General features: G+C 43.8%; 1 protein-coding gene across 4 annotated transcripts in view; it reads right to left on the reverse strand.

The window, feature by feature from the left end:
- Positions 1 to 25,998, reverse strand: part of PDE1C (phosphodiesterase 1C) — a 286,306-nt gene that overhangs the window by 162,829 nt on the left and 97,479 nt on the right. Inside the window, exon 1 of one of the 4 annotated variants that reach the window (XM_053359755.1) lies at positions 12,090 to 13,015. The exons of 2 other annotated variants lie outside the window; for them this stretch is intronic. In XM_053359755.1, coding sequence (XP_053215730.1) covers positions 12,090 to 12,190 — 101 coding nt within the window. In that variant the 5' untranslated portion in view covers positions 12,191 to 13,015. Of the gene's footprint in view, positions 1 to 12,089; positions 13,016 to 25,998 lie in introns of those variants that run through there. One more of the 4 variants, XM_053359754.1, reaches the window with a different exon arrangement.

The raw sequence follows: 25,998 nt of genomic DNA on the forward strand, positions 1-25,998 counted from the left end.
TGTCCTGCAAGGTCACAAGTCCTTTCCCACGACTGTAATCTGTAACAGCTGCAAGCTCCTGAAGTTGGTTACAATTTCACAGTCTCCCTCTAGGGGGACAACTTGTTTATTCTTTCTTTTAAGAACAATAGCAACAAAGTTTCTTTTTTAAAATATTCGGTCAATATTTGTTCCTTTGAAATGCGAAAGGAAACAATGGAGTCACTATGTTACTTTTTTTTTAACTATCTGTCAGAAACATTTGTCTCTGGTCAATGAGCTTCAAACGTCAGTCCTGACACTCCGCTCCAGGATCAGGACGGTGGAAAGTTACTTTACTTTAAACTCACTTCTGCAGGTTTAAACAATCCAAAAAGAGGTCCCCCTTCTTCTCCTGCTACCGAAGGGGGGGTCCACGATTTTAAATGATGAAAGCCAATCCTTTAAAGGTGAATTTCTATGCTCTAGTTACGTTGTCTTTGCTTTATTCTGACTACAAAGAAACGGAAGGCTGACTTCCTGTTTAGACCTTCCCGTTTCAGTACCAAATTGAAGTAAATTTTAAGTCCAATTCCTCTCTACTGGCCAATCCTTATTTAAAGTCCAATTGTTCGAGTTTTAAGTACTCACGGGTGATTCTTTAGATGCCAAATTGTCCCAGGAAAAAGGCAGCGCTCTCCGGCAACGGCTATGTGGCTTTGCTCCACGGAAAAAGCAGTAGACTCACAGCACCGCGCCACTTCCCCCTCTTCGCTTCGGAGCCCTTTTATGGGTTCCTTTGCGGGTTGGGGGGGTTGGGGGCGCTAAAGGTGCCCGCCGAGTCCCATGGTCACAGGCTTCATCCGCCTGTGATTTTTTAAAGGGTCCCCGCTTCGCCGTAGCGGAAAAGACCCGTTTCGCGCGGAGCTGGTCCCTCCGATTCAGAGGGAGTCCGCCATTGCCGATGGCGCCACCCCGGAAGTGTATCACTTCTCGGCCTTTGGCTAAGATCAAGTGTAGTATTATTATATTATTATTACCATTCACTACCCACAGCTCGGGACACGGGTGGTGCTGTGGGTTAAACCACAGAGCCTAGGACTTGCCAATCAGAAGGTCGGCGGTTCAAATCCCTGCGACGGGGTGAGCTCCCGTTGCTCAGTCCCTGCTCCTGCCAGCCTAGCAGTTCAAAAGCACGTCAAAGTGCAAGTAGATAAATAGGTACTGCTCCGGTGAGAAGGTAAACGGCGTTTCCATGTGCTGCTCTGGTTCGCCAGAAGTGGCTTAGTCATGCTGGCCACATGACCTGGAAGCTGTGCGCCGGCTCCCTCGGCCAGTAAAGCGAGATGAGCGCCGCAACCCCAGAGTCGGCCACGACTGGACCTAATGGTCAGGGGTCCCTTTACCTTTACCTTTACCCACAGCTCAAGGTTTGGTGGAAAGGGAGTCATGTGTAATGACAGAACAGAAATTGGTAGGAAATGCAGTCGGCAAAATGTCCTGGGAAAACAACTTTTTGAAGGGTCCAATAATCTCCTGTTGGAGATTATTATTAGATCCCAAAGGCTGGGGAGAGGCTAGTCTGATGGTGTTATGGTTGGCTCCATAGGATGGGCCATTCAAACCTTAGCTCTGGCCTCTCTGTTCCCAGTGGCACACAAGGAAGCGGGATATTACTACCTTCTCCTTCCATCAGAAGTATGAATCTCTGGTGCTGAAGCTGTTTTCAGACATTCGGCCAAATGCCAGAGGCCACAGACTACATGGGGGCATGTGCGCTAACCCCAGACAGGTTGGCCCCACCTTCTGCACTCCCAGCCTTCATGCCAACATTAACTTTGGCCCTTCGGATGTTGCAGAACTCCCACTCCCAGCATCCCTCACTATTGGCCATGCTGGCAGGGGCTGCTGGGAGTTTGAGTCCAGACCACGACTCGGTGATGGGGTGCATAATTGCATGCGAAAGGCCCCAGGTCCAATCCCTGCTGACGTCAGGTATTGCTGGGGAAGACTCCTACCTCAAAACCTGGAAAGACACCAGTCGCGTGTATAATATTGAGCTAAACGGAGCAGTATTTCTGGGTGGTTAACAATTGTGACCCACACAGTTTGTTCCCTGTCTTTATTTGAATGCCTGAACACACCTGGAATCTTTGACATTAAAGCCATCATATACCTGCACCCTGCCCTGAATGTTGAGGTGTCCTCTGACCTCAAAATCCCTGTTGTCTTCCTGTGGCAATGATGGTTCGAGATCCAAGAAAACTTGCTTGTTCCCGTTAACTCCACCTCTATAAACCACCTTCTGCTCTTAAGTTTTCTGCATTTCACTTCTTCTGCTGTCTGGGCTGTTGGCGTTCTGCTCCTCATCCTCTGAGGGGTGCGTAACCACTATTTTCAGAAGTGAAAGCAGTTTTAAAGTAGTTCAGCGAATTTTGGGGGGGGGGGCATATTCTGTGCTGAGAGCCAGTGTGGTGTAGTGGTTAAGAGCGGTAGTCTCGTAATCTGGGGAACCGGGTTTGCGTCTCCGCTCCTCCACATGCAGCTGCTGGGTGACCTTGGGCTAGTCACATTTCTCTGAAGTCTCTCAGCCTCACTCACCTCACAGAGTGTTTGTGGGGGAGGAAGGGAAAGGAGAATGTTAGCCACTTTGAGACTCCTTAAAGGGAGTGAAAGGCGGGATATCAAATCCAAACTCTTCTTCTTCTTCTGAGAAAGCTGCAAAACATCAGAGGTCCCTGCTTGGCTACAGCCCCACCGCCATCTCTTACTCAGCACTGTGGTTAATTCAATCCTAAAGTGTTGGTTGCATTGGTGTGGTAGAGCACATTTTCTGCTGCTGGCCTGGGAACCTATTAAGCAGTATTTGTGAAAGAGGATTTGAAAATCCCAAGTAGGAAAGGTGTGAACCGTAAGCCTTTCTCCACTTTGAGAAATGGACAGTTTTCAGGCCTCCTCTCAGTCAAGAGCAGCAGTAAAGAACTGTGAACATACACTCAGCATGGTCTACGAAACGCAGTTTTTACAGCCTTGTAAGTTTGTCAGTCCTCATGAGAGAATTCTCTTTGGAAATAAATAGAGTTTGCCCAAAGCAGACATAAAAGAAGCAGCTGGGCAGTTTTATATCCAGCTACCAGGAAAAGGACATAAAGAACCTTTCCCCATAATTTATATGCTGAACATGCCAAATTGAACATAAATAGTAACCGAACATAGATGCCCATGGTAAAAAAATAAAATAAAAATTATGCAAGTGTTTCTCACATCAAAAGGTGCCATGTAGATGCTGAACTGTGCATGGTAGATGTATTTCTATATAAAAAAATAACTATCAGGAGAAGTCAGAGCCACAAAAATTCAGTTCTGGATAACTATACTTAATTAATTATGGTATATGTACCACTGTCAATATAAACCGACTAACCAGAAAATCAGTCTACTGAGCCTCAGGTTGAAAAACAGAGCATATGTGTGTTCTGCTCCGCACACAGAGATACATTAATGCAGGAGTCAGGAACCTAAGGCCCATGGGCCAAAAGCGGCCCATGGAGGCTGTTTAACTGGCCCACAAGCCACCCCCAAACCGAGCCGCCCACTCGACAAATCTCCACGCACTGCGATAAACCAGCGCAGCATGGCGCAGGGACTCTTCCACGGTGCAAGAAATCACGTCTGCGCATGTCCACCCAGCAGAAATCGCTTATGCGCATGCCCAGATGCTGAAAATCGCTTCTGCACTGGCACTATTTTCGGCATCTGGGCATGCGCAAAAACGATTTCTGATGCCATGGACATGCGCAGACGCGATTTCAGGCGTCACACTGCACCTGCCCGGCCCACAGAGTATCTCCGCAGGAGTGATCCGGCCCATGCCCGGTAAGCCTTGCCGACCCCTGCATTAATGCCTTGATGACTGCAACATCTGGAGGCTAAATGGCCGAAATATTGGGAAATTTTGGAACAAGAGGGAGACAGATTTAAACTTCAGAGTTTTGAAAAATTAAAAAATAGAGTGCGAGATTGGCTTCATTATTATCAGATAATGGAGGCATATAATTTGGACAAAAAAATTGGCTTCCAGGTGGAAAAATCAAAATTGGAAACAGAACTGTTAGATCCCAAAATTAAGCACTTGTCAAGAATGTATAACTTGCTGTTAAAATAGAACACTCAGGGATTTAAGTTTTTCAGGCCCAGGGCAGGGAGTGAACATTTGGGGTCGAACTACACATTACACTTAATGCGTAAAGGTAAAGGGACCCCTGACCATTAGGTCCAGTCATGGCCGACTCTGGGGTTGCGGCGCTCATCTCGCTTTATTGGCCGAGGAAGCCGGCGTACAGCTTCTGGGTCATGAGGCCAGCATGACTAAGCCGCTTCTGGCAAACCAGAGCAGCGCACGGAAACGCCATTTACCTTTCTGCTTTAGGGATACCTATTTATCTACTTGCACTTTGATGTGCTTCTGAACTGCTAGGTTGGCAGCAGCTGGGACCAAGCAACAGGAGCTCACCCCGTCACAGGGATTTGAACCGCTGAACTTCTGCCTGGCAAGTCCTAGGCTCTGTGGTTTAACCCACAGCGCCATTGTATAAAAGAAGAGTGTTCAGTAGGCATAGCGTCCCAGTTGCTGCCAAAAGTCCTTCTCCCCAGTCCTTCAAAAGTTCTTCTCATCACTAACCACCCCCCATGACTGCAGGGCAACTAGTTACACTTGTATTTAAAAATGCACACGCTCATTTGTACGTCTAGGTGCCCACTTAGAAATAATTGCTCTCATTTTAATAGAAATAAGCTCCACATAGTGGAGAAGACTGTGAGAAGGTGCCCTTCAAATGGAGGACTGCCCTCTGTAAAATAGGACACAAGGCTGCCCTACAGGGCTGCTGTGGTTGTTAAAAGAAAAACAAGCAGCAACGTAGTGTTAGATTTTTAAAAGCAGGAGCTCCTCATGGCAGCCCGCTGAGCTATGACCTCCAGGAGAGTCCAAAAAATGCACGCAGTTGTTGTGAAATATTATCACACACACAAGTAGCAGAAGCATTTAGTTAAAAACCCAATTTGTTAGTATCAGCGTGCCTATAAAGTTTCCTGGAACTAAGCTCCAGTGAGCTCCGCAGTGCTTACTTCTCCTGCAATAGGTTCAACGTGCAAAACACATCGAGCTTTCACAAAAGCTCTCCAGCCGGCTGAAAGGCAATCTTTAGCTTTTAATTAGACATGCACAGAAGTGTTACCATTTTAAACGGCTAATGTAAAGTCGGAACCCTATCAATGGAAAGAAAAAATCATTCAGCAGCTTTTTGATTATTTTCCTCATTTTCTGGCCTCCTTTATGCTAACTGCCACAAACTTGAAAGCGGAATTATCCCCTCATTCACTGCCAGAGGAAGGAGAGTTTATCAATTTCCCTGGCAGGCTAGAAGACAGGGTCCTCACTCCTGCTCTGGCGGCCCGAGTCTTGGAGCTGTATTCACCTGCATGCTAAGTATTAAGTGTAATATGTAGTTTGACCCTCATAGGTTCTGGAACTCCCTTCCCTTGGATACCCAGCTAGCCCCCAGCATAGCTGTCAACTGTTCCCTTTTTTAAGGGAAATTCCCTTAATCCGAATAGGATTCCTCACAAGAAAAGGGAGAAGTTGACAGCTATGGCCCCCAGGCTAATGGTCTTTTGTAGTCCAAGGTGTTTTTGTTTCAGCAGGCCTTGAGATGACAGAATTGTCAGATGTCTGCCCTGTTACTTTATGGTAAGTTCCCTGCTTTTAGCTTTCATCTGGCTGCTATGTTTTTCTTTCTTCCTGCTCTTCTTTTTCATTTTTATCGTATTTTGTTACTTGAACGGTGTGAGCAGTCTCAGGCACTGGGTATGAAAAAGATGAGGTATAAATCCTATATAAAGAAACTAATTTTAAAAGTTCTCTCCAACAGATCCCACAAAGGCAAAATAAGGATAGTGCTTTATGAGACATGGGGACCAGTCCAGGGACAGTTGACTTATAAAAATCAGTCCCTTCAGCTAAGGGGGGGCGGGCGGTTTCTTTCTAGTGATATGTGGCACTCTTCACTAAAAAGAGAAAAAACTCTCATCTTAAAGATCCTAATGGGAAAACTAAGTGATTTACCAGTATTAAACCATGATGTAACACTGGCGCTATGAGCCAACATGCTGATGCAATTGTTTAGGATCCGGGACCTGGGGGCTTTTAAAACTATTTTGTTGTACCCAAGGGTACCATGATGTATCTTTCTGAGTTGTGAAAATCAATGCACTGAATATCCATCTAGGGGAGTGGTAAAATGTTCACACGTCACCACTATATAAAGATCTATGAGATGCCCAGATGCTTTGCAACACAAGAGGAATGGTAGAATTCTCACAAGGCACTTCTGTTCCAGAATTGCTGAAATTTCATAACCTTATGTTAATTTCCAGGAAGGAACAGTTAGTTACCGTGTTAATATTATGCTGATTATCACGCAGACACGCAAAGCTCCAGAGGTCATTACTCAATGTTTACTGTATCTCACTTGCAAAAATTAAGCCTATGCTCTTCTACTATCAATAGCCTGAAAACTGGGAGGGGGCTTAAGAATGGAAACAGCAGCATTATTTCAGAATGTTTCTTTAATGTCCTGTGTGTGCTATTTCCCACAAAATTTATGGTCCGCTTGAAGGGCCCCAGATTCTATTATTACGTTTAATCACATTTCATTTTAAACCACCATGATTTACATAATTAAAAACACAAATACAACAAATACATTTAAAATAAAACCTTAACAAGTGGGCACCTGTGGTAAAGACCCATTTATCTGGCTGGGAAAGCTTGTCTCTGGCATTTCCAACTAGAATTGGGAAACGCTTCTGTCTGAAGGGCCAAAACCAGTCATTGTGTTGAGATGGGCCAATGGATATGAACTGTTATAAGGTAGCTTCCTATGTTCTTGCCATGTATTCTTTTGCCCAGCCTTTCCCATATATTGCATCACACTGAATAATAATAATAATAATAATAATAATAATAATAATAATAATAATAATTTATTTATACCCCACCCATCTGGCTGGGCTTCCCCAGCCACTCTGGGCGGCTTCCCAAAAAAAATATTAAAATACTGTACCATATCAAACATTAAAAGCCTCCCTAAACAGGGCTGCCTTCAGATGTCTTCTAAAAGTCTGGTAGTTGTTGTTCTCTTTGACATCTGGTGGGAGGGCGTTCCACAGGGAGGGCGCCACTACCGAGAAGGCCCTCTGCCTGGTTCCCTGTAACTTGGCTTCTCGCAGTGAGGGAACCGCCAGAAGGCCCTCGGCGCTGGACCTCAGTGTCCGGGCAGAATGATGGGGATGGAGACGCTCCTTCAGGTATGCTGGACCAAGGCCATTTAGGGCTTTAAAGGTCAGCACCAATACTTTGAATTGTGCTCGGAAACGTATTGGGAGCCAATGTGGGTCTTTCAAGACCGGTGTTATATGAACTACACACACTCACACACCACCTTGAGTACCTTGAGAGGAAGGGGATCTACACATTTTGAAAACCAGCAAACATTGCCTCTCGCACACCAGCCTGTCTCTGAGCACGGGTGGCATAAATAGAGGAGCTGCGCTTGCTCATTCGTTGAAATGGCTCGCTGCTTGAGTCATCAGCGAATGCCTGCCTCAATTTTCTCTTTGTCCTCCAGGCACGTCTGGCCTTGGTGCTGTTTTTGCTTCCTGCTCTCCACATATGGCACCACTAATGATGATAGAGTTTTGGCAGAAGAATGCGATTGTTCAATGTCCAGGAGATGGATTGGGGTTGAAGAATCTGTGCTTATTTCTGTGATCAGAAACTGATTGCAGTCAACCACTGACCAAGCAATAACTCACTACTGTGTACTTACACCTTGTGAAAAGGAACCCTCCTTATCTTCCTTGTTGCATGTACATTCTGACAAGCTCCCATCTGATAAAACAGCAGCTGTACTCTTCCGAGACAGGATCCAGAGGCTGTACATTGCAGTAGAGGATGGAGTCAGTGTGTTCATCCTTTTGCCTCCCCCCTGCTCCATGCCCCCACTGGCCTCATATACATGGATGGGCCCTGTTTTGGGGTTCAGTGTGATTTGGGGGGGGCAGTAGCCACATGGCAGCAGCAACCCCTTCTTTTGACCAGCTCACTAAGTGACAGAAGCAGCCGCCGCCACTCTTTGCTGCACACTGATTGGCTGGTTAGTCACATGATCCAGTACAGTAGAGGGAAGGGCTTCTACACCAATAAGGGTTATGTGGCAGAGGGAATTTTCACGTGTGGCTTGGCATATCCTTGGTCCAGATAAGCTGTGCCTGTTGAACACTCTTCTTTTATACAACGGCGATGTGGGTTAAACCACAGAGCCTAGGACTTGCCGATCAGAAGGTCGGCGGTTCGAATCCCCGCGACAGGGTCAGCTCCCGTTGCTTGGTCCCAGCTCCTGCCAACCTAGCAGCTCGAAAGCACGTCAAAGTGCAAGTAGATAAATAGGTACCACTCCAGCGGGAAGGTAAATGGCGTTTCCGTGCACTGCTCTGGTTTGCCAGAAGCGGCTTAGTCATGTTGGCCACATGACCCGGAAGCTGTACGCCGGCTCCCTCGGCCAATAAAGCGAGATGAGCGCCGCAGCCCCAGAGTCGGCCACAACTGGACCTAATGGTCAGGGGTCCTTTTACCTTTACCTTTATGGGCACCCTGCCCTCTCTTCCTTCCACTCGTCCTTTTAAAGAGAGAAGGCTCACGTCCACTGTTTGCCCATCCACGAGGTAGATTGAGGCAGCCGCCTCGGGTGGCAGAATCCTTGGGGCACTTCTGAGGGAGCTCAGCGCCACTGCCAGAGAAGCGAGCGGAAGCGGCTGCAGCAGCTTCAGGGTTCCGGCAAGATCTTGGTAAGGCAGCAAAACGCCTCCGTAAGGCCTGATCTCTTCACTAAGAGCCCGTCTGACAAAACCTTTTTCTATGCAGAGGTTCACACGTGCAGCAATATGAATGTGAAACGCAAAGGATGAAAAGAGCGCGATTTTCCAGGAAGAAAATGTAAGCAGGGACAGGCAGGAAGCTAGCATGTCCTTCTTACAAAATCTAAATGGATTTTCCCGCCCGCCCGCCCCACAATCCAACCATGTGCATTTCCCTGTTGAGGGAAAATCTATTAGAATCAATCCTTTGAAAGCACTTAGCGCAGGTCCCTTTTACGTGTTACAGCCTCACCACAAGAGCCACTACGGGGTCATATCCTGCTTGTGTGTTTCCCATAGGCATTTGGTTGGACACTGCATCGTAGCCATATGTTGCACTGAACATTGCTGTAATCCAGAAAGACTTATGTTCTTACGTTCCATAAGTTCATTCCATGGCATGGCTCTAGCCTGGAATGACATAGGCCTGGCCCATCCCCTTGTCTTTCCCCTAGAATTATTACCCTCCCTGTAGGCAGGTTGCCAATACTGTGGGAAAGACACATACAGATGTCCCCTTCCACACGGCTGGAGCCAGACTATAGGATGGATCCATGTGGCTCCCGTAGCAGAGTTGTAAAGGGCAGAGGGACCCATAAGTGCTGGCCTCCTGGCCAAATAGTCCTGGGGGCAGGAAAAGGCACAGGTGCAAAGGAGAAGCTGCCAGTTTTTCTTTGCAATTGTGCACTGAATTCTACTCTGGAGAATCCCTGACCTTCACGAGCAACTTTATAGGGTAGGTAATGGGCTGCCTTGGGAAACAGTGCCATAAAAGAGGGACACTGTGTATGGAACTCTGCGCATGGGCGTTTGGATCCTAGCCAATGATGTCTTCTTGTCAATACTCAGCACCCCCCCCCCCCAAAAAATGCAACTCTTCATTGTCTTCTCCAGGCCATCCTCAAGCCTTGACACCACAGTACTCAATTCTTAGGCTATACATGCAAGTATTTTACACTGGTGCACGGCAAAATAGAGTTAAGATCCTATTAGAGGCAGGCTTGAAATAATCGTGTTTCGACTCGGTTTGGTTTGTGCACTAAGTTTTTACTAAGATCACAGTAAGAAAATACTACTACTACTAAGCTAATATCCCTTTGCCATTGGTGTCTTGGTATACAGTAGTGTTCTGTTTCACTTCCTGTGCAGTTGCAATGCAGAGGTACAATCTGATGATGAAATTATTACCACCCTGCCGGTGGATGAAGACATTTATTTGCATGGAACTATGCGCCCTTCTGGAATATCCTGCTTGATCTTTTGAGGGACCAGTCTTTTTGTAAGTGTATCCATTTGCTTTTAAGAGATTGAAAGCCTCTGCCTTCAAATTACTCATGGGGGAATCGGAAAGGAAAATAAAATAAAATGTGAAATGCCTATTGCCCGAACCTCAGCCAGCAGACTATGTTTACAAAGTGTCAAGTCCCATATCCAAGCCACCACCAAAAAGCACAATTAACAAAGAAGAAAAAACACATTTCAGTCATGCTAGTTTTGAAAGCAAGAGGGAAATTGTACTTTCTGGGCGGTTTTGAGAGGTCAAAGGGGGGCGGGTACTTTTTAAGTGTGCTGTCTTTTGCACTTGGGTGTTCATCCTGACACTATCTAAAGAAGGACAGCACCATTGTGACACATACTCCATAGACACACACCCCAGCAGGGTTCTGGCTACAGCATCACTTTGCAAGATGATGCCATTGAATTGAATACAACAAGGTCCTTCTGAATTTGCTTTGCTCCCTAAGTATGGGCAGAATTGCACCAGTGATTATTACAGAGTAGATTGTCGTGAAATTATGCTATTGACCAAAACCCTTAATCATATCTGACCATGAGGGATAGTCTAACTCTTGCACAGAATTTTTAGATAATCAGAGATGTACATATAACCAGCAGAGAGATTGAAAAATAAAGGTTTGGGGTTGTTGTTTTTGTAGAGCTAGTCTGTTTGGAACTGCTACACAACAGCTGTCATCAGGCTTGACTGCATTTCTTCACAAAACAGACTTCCTGGAACAGTGATATATATTCATTTCTGGTCCAAGGCAAGCACAACACGTTCAGAATAATTTCTTATAAAACGTGATATCACCAGGTTAAAGAAAACGACAACACGCCAACAACTTGCAGAAAGAAAGCTTCAAGTTTTAAGCTGGGATTCTTCGGGGGAGGGGGGAGGGGGCTGAGATTACTTTTCCCGATATATTCCCCTCATGCCCAACATCTCTCCCTAGTGAAATCACAGTCTGCTTTGTTAAGATGATGAGAGAGAAAATATTCTGTTCTGAACATCTGGACAGATGCAGCTTAACATGCTAACACTCTATGTAGGCTTGATCAGAAAAGGAATAAAGCAAATACTCTGTTGCCATTAAACAGATTTACAGCACAATCCCATGCATGCCTACTCAGAAGTAACCCCTACTGAGTTCAGTGGGACTTACAGCTAAGTGTGTCTAGGGTTGCAGAATTAAAGTTTCTAATAATAATTTCATTGCCACACACACACACACACACACACACACACTTAGAAACAAGAGATCCAGATAAATACATATATATGCATTTCAAACCTCACCTTTTGCGTACCTCACCTTTCCTCTGTCATGCTGCTAGGACAGCAAAAAAAATACGGCAAAAATCATGCCCACTCCAAAAGTTCAAGTAAATAAACGCATGCTGAATCACAAGCATTTAACAAAAATAGACATGAGTTTCCTGCCGTTAAAAAGTGAATTTCAACTGTGTTTTCCAAGTTCCTCCACATTTGTTCAAGCTGCTTTTGGGAGAGGGAGGGAGGAATGTACAAACAAACACAGAGGTAAACAGAACTGGGTATAGGCTTAGTTTTAATATGACAGAGGTGTGGCTGTGTTTTTTTATGCCCACTTGCATATGAAAACATTGTTGCGTTTGTGCTGACATAAATGGCATTACTTTACTGTAACATGCAATTTCAGCATATTCAGAGAAAAGACCGTGGGTTTCTTTTACCCCTGTAAGTGGCTGGAAGTTGGTGGATATGCAGTAAGCAGGTGTAGTTTGTCCTTGGACTGGACTAAAAAGTATGTGGAAAAGAACAGATGTCTAAATCATTGCCATAAAAACAAGAGAGAGAGAGAGTAGGGAAAGACAAAATATAAAGTGTTACTTACAGTCCTCTGAGGCGAAGCCATATCTTCTCTATTTGTTCCGGTTGCAGGTATTTCAAAGAGTTGCTCTCAAATTCTTCAATTTCCTTCGTTGGAGACTCCATAGCTCTAGGTTTTCACTTTGGTCAAAGCTCAGAGAGAATGGATGCGTCCCCCGAAACATGCACACGCTCCAATTTCCTTTTTCTTTTTTTGGCTTAACACTGACCAGGAGCAGCAACCATATTTTCCCCCTGCCTCCAAATGCTCCCCCTTTGCCACGCACACCCCTGGCTTCCACACAAGGAGCAAAAAATTTCAGGTGTGCTCCGGGGGGCAGCTGCGGTGGCATGCCATGTTCCTCAGAGTGATGGAAGGGATTAGAGGCTGATCTCCAGATTGAAGGCAACCCACAGATTTTTATTTTTTATTTTTACACAATAAGCCAAGGATACAATCAGTAATACCAGCTGAAGGATCTTTATCAGGGGCGAGGGAGGGGGTGAGGGAAGCCTTGCGGACAATTAAGCTGCCTGAATGGGAGGCCTTATAGTACTGGCAGATGTACAGCTCCCAGTTATCCGCCTTGCCATTCGCTGGACTCACTCTGCGTCTCCCCTCTGTGCTATGAAAGGCAGCCCTCATTCCTTGCAGTGCCGAATTTCTCTCTCTCTCCTTCTCTCTCACACCCACCCACAAATGCCCTCCCCTTCTCGGGTTCTTCCACTTACCAGCCACTTTACTGACAGGCAAGGAAACCGGCAACTGAGGAAAAGTCATCTGTCAGCAGAAGCCTGACCAACGTCTGTCTCTCTTTCTTTCTCTCTCTCTCTTTCCCTTTCTCTCATTCTTTCCCTCTTCGTACACAAAAGCACACCAAACTAGAGTAGTACAGAGGCAGAGAATAATCCAAAGGGGGTGGGGGAAAGGCCTGCTTCAATTAATGTGGAACAGAGTCAAGCAATTGCACTAATGCACCTCCAAGAGAATCTGCCTGAGTGCAGGCAGCCTGCCTAAGCGAGCGAGCAATCGTGGATGAGAGGCGACGCCACTGTGTAAAACTGTTTTAGATCTAGAGGCATCCTTTTAGAGAAAAGGGTAAAATCAACTAGTGACCAAGTAACTGCGAAACGGACAGCTAATTACCAACAAATGAACCATTCCTAAACAAGTATTGGCAAAAGGTGGGAACAGCTGACCAATGAGAAAATTTGCTTCACCTCCAGTCGCTGAAAGTAGCCACGGACCGATCAGTTTAGCTACACAGACATTGCTTTGGAGTAAAGGCTTCCATTGAATGAAGCAAGTGACTTTCTGAAGCAGCACTTTTCCTCCAGGTTAAAATTTTCAAAGCATGTTCCATAGGATTCCTTTACTAAAAGATGCCCAAATCTTAAGCATTATTATTAAAAACTGTTTAAATTGTTTTCCTCTGAACTTGTGTGTTGAGAATAACATTGTATGCATCTGATGAAATGGACTTGTCTATGAAAGCTTTTGTAAAAATCTGGTCTTTAAGATGAGGCAAGATTCTTCATTGATTTTGCTGCAACAGACTCACACAAGTCTATAACCCTGGTCAAAAAAAGTGTAATTACTGAGGCATTTCGATCTATTTGTAAAGTTTATTCACAGTACCCTACCACCAAGACAAAGTCTTTTTCCAATGGACCGGGGTCAATTCTCACTTGACATTCTGTACTCAGATATAGATTCTCAAGTGCGGCTTTGTAAACAGCCTTGAGGTTTCATCACAATCAAGTGGTATAAAAAGTATGAAACACACACACGTTTATTTTTCACCCTGCCCCACTTTAAAATGCAACCATGAGTAGAGGCTCAGATCAGGCTTTTGCTCGCAAGCATGTGAAACTGGAGTGCAACAAAACTATTGACACGTGCTCTTCATTAGAGATGTCAGAGTATTCCATCAGAAATGAGAGCAGAAATTTTCACAAGTCGCATTTTGGTCTGAGGTGAGGGACAGAAATCACACGAGCATATCTGAGTGGTGCTTGCTATCATTTTAGTCTGCAAGTGTTAGAGTAAATAGTTGCATTATTTTCTGCACTGTTTTTGGCATTTCCTTTCATTGAGGTGTATTTACCGTAAATCAGAGAGAGTTCTTATCTCTCCTGCATCAAAGGAGCATCATATTTAACTCTTACCACCAGGTTGCAACTCAATGAAAGAGCCAAGAGGAGCGCAATGTTTTCCCATGGTGAGCGCTTGAATGGATGGCACAGCATTGCTGTTCTCTGGCTTCCTAGTGCCACATGTCACTGCTGGTTACCTAGAAGGGGAGGGTTGAGGCAAGCAACGAGAGCAGCGGATTGGCTCCACTTATGTGCCTGCACCATGTCAGGATTCCCACTCGGCTCTCCCTCTCAATAACCAGCAGCAATGGATCCTGCAAGCATTGCCCTGCTGGTCACTCCTGATTTAACCCCTGGAAAGCATGGAGAAGGAAGGAAGGAAGGAAGGAAGGAAGGAAGGAAGGAAGGAAGGAAGGAAGTCCCAAGACAATTGCTCAAGGAGTGCAGGAGTGCAGCTTCATGGAACTCCCATGTTGTGTGTGTGTGTGTGTGTGTGTGCTTGCCTGCCAATACAACTTTCTTCATGGAATCCCTGGAACTGGAGATGCTGTTTGTGAAAAGGTGTCTCAGAGGATCCCGGCTTCAGCTCTTGGCTCAGGGGTACCCAATGTGATGATCTCCAGATATTGGCGCTACAATTCCCAGCTTCCATGTTGGCTACCCTTGTGCATTGCAAAGAGATCTGGGGTATTTCTTTCAAAAGGGCTGAAGTCACTTTATTACTTCTTTTAATTAGATTGTAAGCTTTGGGTACAGGGCCCTGTGGGTTAAAAGCAAAAGGATTCCTGTACAGCACCCAGTTACTATAGACATTTATTTATTATCATTCTTCCATCTTTACCCCTTTGCTCAGCTCAATCACCTAGTTCCCTCCACCTTTGAGACAAGGCAGTTGAGAATGAAAAAAGGAACATTTCATTCTGTCAAGGTCATTGTTTCATAAATTGCGGCACATTTTTCAGTGCTGAGACCTAGCAGCCCACCTGGTGCTCCTCCTGCTTGGAAAAGACCACCTTGTATTGAATAGAATAAAATAAAAATGCTAATCTGGTCTTAAAATCAGAAAGGGGTGGGTCGGCATGGGCACTGTAATGACAAAAGTACTGCAAGCACTAAGTGTGTGAAGCATTCACCAAAACCAGCTCTCAGGGACAGAAATTTATCATCAGGAGAAAAAATCCCAATCAACGGAAAGGAAGATTGGGTACACAGAACAGGTTCAGTCCTGTTTGTAGGGTTATGAGTGATCATAATATCTAAATACAACCAAGTATGTAATATTGAAATGTATTGATACCCTTCCCACAATACAAGATTAAAAAAAGTTCAATCAATACAATTTACGCAATCAAGTACAAAAAACCTCCCCTTTACAGCTAACCATTTTTTTCCTGCAGTAATTCGTAACAGTTTTTAGATTCACAGGCAGTGAAGCCAGCCACCCATTTAGTGATGTAATTTTCAGGATCTACTAAAAGACACTTTCCTTTTGATGATGCATTCCGGTCTGCAGTTCAAACATTGGGTTTCAGAGATCAGAGATCATCAAAGTGCTGTTAGAGGAGGCATATTAACAGATATGATCTTCCGCATCCCAGATCTACAAATACATAGCCTATTCCCATAACCAGACAAAATATACCATGTCTATTTTTAGAGCAAGTCCTGCACAACTTGAATCAATAATCTGAATTCGTTCTGTGATGATGCACAAACAGACTACAGTATCTTTGTTCTGGCTCATACATTCTCTTAAGTGATACAGTTGTCTCTTCCCTGTGGTTAAATGCACACTGTCCTAATAACATTTGGAAGACTGAATGACATGGGATTGCTGAGGTTTTACGGTACCATTCATGCCATTAGCCATGGACCAGATTGGGGGGGGGGAGTGCTGCTGCCCCCATGGGCTTGAACCTAGCAACACATGTGAGTCAATCATCCAAATGGTAGCAAAGTTCCACGATACTGAGTCACAGGAAAGTCATAGTGATACCACACTGGATATGAGTTAAAAGGTAAAGGGACCCCTGACCATAAGGTCCAGTCGTGGCCGACTCTGGGGTTGCAGCGCTCATCTCACTTTACTGGCCGAGGGAGCCGGCGTACAGCTTCCGGGTCATGTGGCCAGCATGACTAAGCCGTTTCTGGCAAACCAGAGCAGCACACAGAAATGCCGTTTACCTTCCCGCCGGAGCGGTACCGATTTATCTACTTGCACTTTGACATGCTTTCAAACTGCTAGGTTGGCAGGAGCAGGGACCGAGCAACGGGAGCTCACCCCGTCGCAGAGATTCGAACCGCTGACCTTCTGATCAGCAAGTCCTAGGCTGTGTGGTTTAACCCACAGCGCCACCCACGTCCTGGATATGAGTTAGCCATATCCAAATCCAAATGATTTAGTAATAATAATAATAATAATAATAATAATAATAATAATAATTTATTATTTATACCCCGCCCATCTGGCTGAGTTTCCCCAGCCACTCTGGGCGGCTCCCAATCAGTGTTAAAAATGTTGGCTGTTTGCAGTATGGTGACGCTGCAGAGAGCTTGCTGGGGAGACCATGCATTAAAAAGAAAGGACTCAAAAATAACTTAAACAAGGTTTTAATAAGAAAAACAAAAACTCCTTTTACACTAAGTACATTAACAACCAAACCAGACCCAACCACCAACCCATCCCCCAGGGTAATGGGAGAGCTAGGTGCTGCTCCTTATATACTACACCCAAATGCTCACACACCTTAATCAAATACAACTCAGCAGCACCTGCTACGTTTCACAGCTGTAAAGCTGGGCCTCGTTATCTTACTCTGGCCCTTGCTCTGGCCCCTTAAAGACATACACATCGGGTGCAACAATGATGAACCTTTACATTTAAATAAACCATTCAACATTTCCCCTGCGGTTCATCATTGTGGAACAAAAACATAAAGCATACTTTGTACATGTCTTTCATGTGTAACCTTTGGAAGTGCTTTAGTAAAAATGTCCGCAATTTGATTGTCACCTGGAACATATTCAAATACAATCATTTCGTCAGCAATTAGTTTCTTTACAAACTGTAAACGTAACCTTAAGACTCTAGTGCGCTGGGTATTGGTCTCTGAACACAGGATAGCAAGTCCGCTCTGGGAATCAAGGTAAACTTTTACTGGTAGTGTTACTTGCATCTGTAGGTCTGCAAATACTTGCAGATACCATTCTACATCACGAGTGGCCTGAACGCATGCACATAATTCACTCTCTGTTGTGGAGAGACAAATAATGGTTTGTGTCTGGGACTTCCATTCAAATGGACAACCGTTATAACAAAACACCATACCAGACACACCCCTGCAATTATTTTGTTCCACTGCATGAGATGCATCGCAGAAAATTTCAAAACCTTTGTCAATACATGTTGTAAACTGCAACCTATAATGTTTGGTGTGTTTAAGGTACATTACCACTCTCTTAAGAGCAGAGAAACATTGTGTAGTAGGCTTTTCCACAAATTTTGCCAGAAAGTGAAAAGCATAAGTTATATCTGGTCTTGAGATTCTTTGAATGAAATTTAGCTTGCCTATAGCAGAACGATACAAAGTTTTGTTAGGAAATGGCTTATCTTCACCTGTAAAGGTGAAACCACACACCATAGGCGTTTCCTTCCCATTTGCATTTTCTAAACATAGGATTTCAACAAGATCATCAATTTTTGCAGTTTGATGAACCAGAAAAGATCCATTTTTGCCTTTCTCAATTTGCATGGATAAGTAATTTTTAGCTATGCCTAATTCCACCACATCAAATTTCTTCTGTAACTGTGATACTACCAGATCATATTCCTGTTTAGTTTTTGTAGAAATTAGCACGTCATCTACATACACACATATTTTTGTTACAGAGTTTGCCCTTTCCTTTATAAACACACAGTTGTCTGCCTTTCCTTGTGAAAAACCAATATCCAGCAATTCTTTTGCTAAAGTTTGGTGCCAATTCCTTCCACTTTGGTGCAGACCATAAAGGGATTTGTTTAATTTGCATACCAAACCTTCAGCGGCGTCTATGCCTTCAGGAACACGCATAAAAATTTGTTCTTTTAAATCTGCAAACAAATATGCAGTTTTTATATCTAGGTGATAAACAGAATGTCCACGTTGTGATGCATCTTTTAACAAAAGCTTAACTGTTTCATATTTTACGCTTGGTGAATAACACAAATCATAATCTTCGCCTGGAATTTGTTGAAAACCCCTAGCAACTAGTCTTGCTTTGTACCTTACAACTTCATTTTTGTCATTCATTTTAATTCTATAAACCCATTTTGAATCAATAAGTCTCATATCTGGGGTTTGTGGTACAAGAGACCAAGTGTTATGCTCTTTTAAAGAAGCTATCTCAGAGTTCATAGCTTTATACCAATTTGCAGCTTGTTGCTTAGGTAATTTCTGAACATCATTGTAGCTTTTTGGCTCAAAAACTGCCTTATTGGCATACACAGTATTAAAATGTTCATCTGCAAATCGTTGTGGCTTCTGCCTCTTTCTATCTGAACGTCTCAGTCCGGAAGGAGAGTCAGACTCCTCAGACTTAATGGGACTAAGTGAACCACTAGTTTCAGGTTGTAAATCATTGTCAGATTGAAGAGATGCCTGTAGGCTAAACTCACGGTCAGAAAACTCAAGAGAATCTAACCTCCCCTCTGGTCCCTTTAACTTTAAATCATCAAACAAATCAGATTCAACAGACTTTTTGTCTTTTTTCGTTAATTCAGAAGCACCATTTCCTGCTGCTGCTGCTTCTTCCTCTTCTTCCTCAGTATTATCTATACCATCAGTATCTTGGAAGACAGCAACTCCATTCCAATTTACAGTTTGTATCATGCTTCTGGTAATATGAAATTTGCCAGTTGCTGGTATGTAAATTCTGTACGCCCCCTGCTGGTAGCCCATTAATTTTCCCTGGACACTACGTTCACCCAATTTCTGCTTAGTGGGATAATGCATTATTACATCTGAACCCCAAATGCGTAGGTATTTCAGATTAGGGCGTTTTTTAAACAGCTTCTCATAGGGGGTGACATCTAAACCAGAATGATAACTGCGATTTCTAACATAACAAAACGCATTAAGCGCTTCAGCCCAAAAGTCTTTGGGCAGATTAGCATCGTGCAGATAAGTTTTAACCCCTGCCTATAGGTCACGCTGCACAACTTCAACAAGCCCATTTTGCCAAGGACTTCGGGGGCAAGATAACTCATGAGTAGTCCCCTGCGCTTCCAGGAAATTCTCAAAATCCTCAGAAACAAATTCCCCGCCCCGGTCAGAAAACAGGTTCTTAATTGGTTTGTTAAAGTGCGTTTTTACCCAGTTGCAAAAAACTTTGTACTTCTCAAATGCTTGGGACTTCTCAGCTATTGCATATGTCCAACAATATCTACTATACTGGTCTATCAGAGTAAGCCAGTACTTAGAACCTCCTAATGATGGTGGGAGTGGCCCAACTAAATCACAATGTACACGCTCAAATGGCTCAGTTACTTTCCTATCTGAGCACCTACCCTTGCGTGCAACCTTAATCTTATTCTTGCAACAGGATAGACATTGCATAAAGAATTTACATGGTTTTAAGTTGAGGCCATTAACAATATTCTTTGTCTTAATTACATCAGCAAAATTCAGGTGTCCAAGAATTCTGTGCGCCTCATGGACACACCCGGAATGTGGCCTTACATTCCTGAACCCCTGGCTTGACTGTGCTGCTCTGCAATTTATAGGCGATTGGGAGTAGGTGCGAAAATACAGTCTATATAAACCATCAGATTCCCGGGCATATAATAGACGTTTGTTCCCATCGAAAAACTCACACATTGACTTTAAGAAACGCACAGTTATGCCTTGACGAGCAAAGCACCTTACTGACAATAAATTGTCCACTGACGGGCAGTAAATGCAGTTCGCTATTGTAATGTTTAAAGAGTCAAGTTTAACAGTACCCCTGCCAAGCGACTGCAAGACTTGTGAATTGGCTAAATGTACATTACCAATTTCCTCTTCGAAAGAAATAAACAAGCTTCGATCGTTGCAAATATGCTGAGATGCTCCTGAGTCCACAACAAAAGACTTCCACTTGGCACGTTTAAGTCTTTTACGATCTGTTGTCCTAGCATGGAAAACTTGCGGCTCGTTTCTGTCTCTACTATACGATGTCGGCTGCTGGGCTGACGACCGTGACTGACGAACAGAAACAGACTTGGGAGTACTTTGCTTTCTTTTGGATCTGCAGTCCTTTGCAAAATGTCCTTGCTTATTGCAGAACCAACAACGCTTTGCAGCTTTAAATGCAGTTGTATCACCACAAGTTTGCATATGGCGTTCCTCATTACTTCTGGAAATAGGAGTGCTTATGGCACAAGCCTCCCTTCTGTCCAACTCGCCCATTAATCTTGCCGTTACCCCTTCCACAGTTAATTGTGCTGGTGGAACAGCAGATATCTGGCTAGCTATTCCATCAAAGTCCTCGTTAAGGGAACAAAGAATGATAAAAACATACTGAATATCAGGTATCTCCATGTCCCTTCGAATTAATTCGCCGCGTATTGCCTCCAGACGTCTCAAGTGTGCTGCCAAATCACCACCAGGCTGCAATTTCGTCTGGTACAACTGCTTGAAAAACGTCAATGCAGATGCTGACTCTTTTCTAACATGCACTGCTGCAAGACTGTCCCACATTTCTTTGGCAGTTTTCTTATTTCTTATATAGACTACTTGCTGGTCGCTGACTGCCAAATTAATTATCGCCCTGGCTTTTGCATCTCCTTTCGACCAAGCATTAGTCACAGGGTCAGGAGGGTCATCAGTTACATAGGTCCATACTTCTCTAGAGGTCAAAAGCGCCTCCACCCGAAAAGACCATAAACTATAGTTCTCATCTGTTAGCTGTGGGAAGACCAGAGCCTTCTCAGCTTCAGGAACCCGGTCAACCATTCTGGAACTCTTCCAGACCCACAGAACTACGCTAACAGGAGAAGGAGTTTTCAAACCTTTCTCAGAGTCCAAAAATATGCAGTCATCCACTCAGCAGCTGGGCCCATAACCAAAGGTGTTGGCTGTTTGCAGTATGGTGACGCTGCAGAGAGCTTGCTGGGGAGACCATGCATTAAAAAGAAAGGACTCAAAAATAACTTAAACAAGGTTTTAATAAGAAAAACAAAAACTCCTTTTACACTAAGTACATTAACAACCAAACCAGACCCAACCACCAACCCATCCCCCAGGGTAATGGGAGAGCTAGGTGCTGCTCCTTATATACTACACCCAAATGCTCACACACCTTAATCAAATACAACTCAGCAGCACCTGCTACGTTTCACAGCTGTAAAGCTGGGCCTCGTTATCTTACTCTGGCCCTTGCTCTGGCCCCTTAAAGACATACACATCGGGTGCAACAATGATGAACCTTTACATTTAAATAAACCATTCAACAAAAAACAGTACAGCGTTACATATTAAAAACTTCCCTGAACAGGGCTGCCTTAAGATGTCTTCTGAATGTCAGGTAATTATTTATCTCTTTGACATCTGATGGGAGGGCGTTCCACAGGGCGGGCGCCACTACCGAGAAGGCCCTCTGTCTGGTTCCCTGTAGCCTCACTTCTCGCAATGAGGGAACCGCCAGAAGGCCCTCGGCGCTGGATCTCAGTGTCCGGGCTGAACGATGGGGGTGGAGACGCTCCTTCAGGTATACAGGACCGAGGCCGTTTAGGGCTTTAAAGGTCAGCACCAACACTTTGAATCGTGCTCGGAAACGTACGCTCGGAAATTTAGGGCTTTCCTGGCCCAAACAAGCAGCCTAAATTATGTCCACAGGGTTCTACGAATGCAATGTGAACCATGGAGCAAGAGGCTCCAACAATTGACCTCTGTTCCACTAGCAACATCTCAAAATTCAGGAAAAACTGAGCATCCATGCGGGCAAGTGTGATGAATGAGCAGACCATTGTTAATCAAGACAATATTAAGCTATAGCCTTTCATTATAAAACACAGGGAACATTCCAAAAACTGGGTATGCTGCAGACTAAAACTATATCCCTACATTTTAGCTGAAGGATTTAGTTCAAAGCTATGGAATTTGCTTTAAAGCATTTGGGTTAATTTTAAAGCCACCCCTTTTTCAAGGTTTTTCCAAATTGCCTTTCAGAAGCACTTAAGTCTAAAACAAATCACTGGGCATCTTTCTGAAACCTGAGCAACTGAATGTATGGATTTTGGCCATAAGACTGTTGGGAAAAGGTTGATTTTCTATTCAAAATATACTATCAATATTCTACATGCAACAAGACTGAATTGGGTTTTTCATCTAATGTCATCACAACATCCCCCCCAAGCAATTAATGAAAGAAATACAGCTTTCTCTCGATGGTTAAGATGTCTGTGCATCAGTCCACGAGGAGAAAACAGTTGCATTTCATTTGAATGTTGGGATTCATTCAAATGAGTGCGAATGAAAATTGCCTTTTGGCTAATATAGAGGTTGAGTTCAAAAAACCAAGCGGAGCAGTTTTAAATGGGTAAGGCAGAAACAGAGTGAGCTCCTGACCTTACAGATTTTGCCCTTGATAAAATTCCCTCTTGAAGGCCACCTTTTCCATCAGGGCAACCATGGAGGGCTTCAACAGTAGAGGTAGAAAGCAAAATGGCCTCGGCCCAGTATACCTGAAGGAGCATCTCCACTCCCATCATTCTGCCCGGATGCTGAGGTCCAGCGCCGAGGGCTTTCTGGTGGTTCCCTCACTGCGAGAAGTGAGGTTACAGGGAACCAGGCAGAGGGCCTTCTCGGTAGTGGCACCCGCCCTGTGGAACGCCCTCCCACCAGATGTCAAAGAGATAAACAACTACCTGACATTTAGAAGACATCTGAAGGCAGCCCTGTTCAGGGAAGTTTTTAATGTGTGACATTTTAATGTATTTTTAATCTTTGTTGGAAGCCACCCAGAGTGGCTGGGGAAACCCAGCCAGATGGGTGGGGTACAAATAAATAATAATAATAATAATAATTCAAAAGAATCATTTGAGGCTGAATCTAGCTGACATTTTAAGTTTCACAACATCCACTAGGGAGACACAACACAAACAGGTGCACTATGGGAAATTGACATGGTGGCCTACCTGCCATCCCTTGGAGCTCTGGTCTGGAAAATTTCTGAACAGATGCCCTTGCCAAGGTGCCAGGGCCCAGCAGCTTGCTAGGGATGCCAAGTGCTGGTGCCAGCCCTTGCTGGAAATGCCAGCCTGTGCCTACTGCCTAGGAGAGGGGTATAGGGTCTCTAAGAGAACTCCCAGTACTCCCATGAAACTACTGCTCCCATAATTCTTTGGGAGAAGGTAAAAAAAAAAAACTTGGAAAGATGTTTAAAGTTAGTAACAAATGTTGGAAATGTCAAGAGAAAGAAGGAACATTTTATCACATGTGGTGGGAATGTAAGAAAGTGAAAAGCTTTTGGGAAATGATTTATAACGAGATGAAAAAAATGTTGAGATATACCTTTGCTAAGAAACCAGAAGCACTGCTACTAGGCATATTAGGTAATGATGTTGAAAAGAAAGATGTGAAATTATTTAGATATGCAGTTGCAGCTGCCAGAATTTTGATGGCCCAAAAATGGAAACAGGAAGAAATGCCAACGAGGGAGGAATGGAGAATGAAATTGATGGAATACGCAGAAATGGACAAATTAACATGTAAAATTCGAAACCAACGTGATCAGAGATTCACCGAGGACTGGAACAAATTTACAGAGTATATCAAAACTGTGTGTGATCAGGAAATAACGCTTGTTGGATTCCAGGAAGCTCTGTGAAGAGAATAGTTAGGAATGTCGCTTAAATGGAAAAGATAAAATAAGGATTGTTAAAGTGCAACATAAATTTAAGGAATGTGAAAAGTTGTGAAAATTATGGAAATTGTCAGATAGGCTGACGGAAGTCTTTAAGATGTATAAGTTAAATTGGATGTTAAATTGTAATTGGATTGGTTATTGGAAATTTGAATAAAAATTAATTATAAAAAAAAAATTCTTTGGGAGAAGGTGTATTCACTAACGGATGGAAACGGATATGTTTTGGTTGCACAGATATACCTACGAGAATTCATGTATGCTCAAATCGGGCACTCTAGTCCTGCTAAAGCTATCAAGTAGGTGTACAAATCCACCTTAACATAAGACACAAACCTTTAGGCCACAGGAACATGCAATTCTGATAATACCTGGGGGAAATGTTTCTACCCATAGATTCAAAAGACATTAATTGGGACATGCCATTTTGTATTATTTTGGATTTCTCAACAAACGGGGCAAGCTACTTTTCCATTTATTAGATAGAAAATTAGCAGACTTGAAGAAATGATGGAAATAGCTTTATTGGAAAGAAAACAAGGGGAAGACTGACACTTCAGAAGCCATTAAAAAGTTCTGCCTGGTGACATAAAATGGAATGCTTGACATAAAATGCAAATTATGAGAAACAATAAAGAATATGCCTGGAAAATATCTGAAACACTGAATTTTGTCACACTGATTGGAAAGTAATCTTAACAACATGAAATCTTCCATTTGAAGTACTTTGTAAATGCTACTAATAGAAAACCTTTTCTTTAAAGGTTTTCATGGTAGGACACCATTGGGACTAATTAGAATTTCATTGGCCAATATTATCTATCTTTCTGTCCATGTGGCCTTAAGTTATGCAAATCCTTTGTACAAATGAAATACATGAAATGCTCTTTACTACGCTGATAGATAGCTCTATTTGTGTAAATAGGACTGTGTGGATGTCACAAAATCTGATCTCTAATTAAAAAATGACGCCAATACAGTAGACATTTTCCTGAGAATGTCGGAGATAGGGAGGGAGGGGCAGGCAGGAGTACCAGATGCACATTGCAGTGCTGTTGTTAACCCCTGCTCTGGCTTCCCCTTAGCCTGAAACGTTCATGTTCTGCGCATCGGCACATCAAGACCATGTTACTTATTCCTGTCCTCTTGGCACACTCAGTTTCTGCCTGTTGAGCATCACATTTCACAGACACTTTGCACATAGACCCCAGCCATGTGGGCGGGAATTATATGATCTGTATACCCTTCCGTTTTTGCAGCCCTATGTGGACTGGGCTTGACATCCACGGGCCCCTATGCATCTACTGAATTGAAATCAGGCACGAAGAAGAAATGGGACTAGTCAGCATGCTCATGATGAAACTCAGAATCCTGACAGCTGCACAGAGGCCCAGCCTTTGACCCACTAGGGCTGCCATAAGTCTGGATTTCCCCAGAAAAATCTTTCAATTAGCCAGCAGAATGGCATCCGAACGGATTTTGCCAAATTGGCAAAATGTCTGGGAAAACCCTGATGTACGGCAAGCGAGGGTAAGTTATGGGGGTAAATCCACAAAAATCCCCCCCAAAGCCCCAAAACTTAAAAGCTCAACAACTTTGAGAAAAAGAAAAAAAGTTCAACAACTTTATCCGGATATCCACTTTTGGGAATATGGCAACCCAATAACCCACAAATTGCTAAATGATTTCAATCTTAGATACCCAGGTTACTGTCTTCTTTCCTAAATCTCCTCTCTCAGAATGCAGTTTGACTTACCTTATGTAGTTAAACATCCAGACACTTTAGGGGGAACACCATGCTTAAATAACCTCTTCCCTGAGCAGATCTACTGAGCGACAATTTGGTTTGCTGGTGAAGGCACCCCTAGGACTTTCCTGCGCTTCGTGATTATTTGTTCCTCACTCCCCGCATACAAATGAAGTAGTAAAATCTGCTTTCTGTAAACTTTTCTTGG

The sequence above is a fragment of the Podarcis raffonei genome, chromosome 12 (genome assembly GCF_027172205.1).
Source record: "Podarcis raffonei isolate rPodRaf1 chromosome 12, rPodRaf1.pri, whole genome shotgun sequence".
Classification (NCBI taxonomy): Eukaryota; Metazoa; Chordata; class Lepidosauria; order Squamata; family Lacertidae; genus Podarcis; species Podarcis raffonei.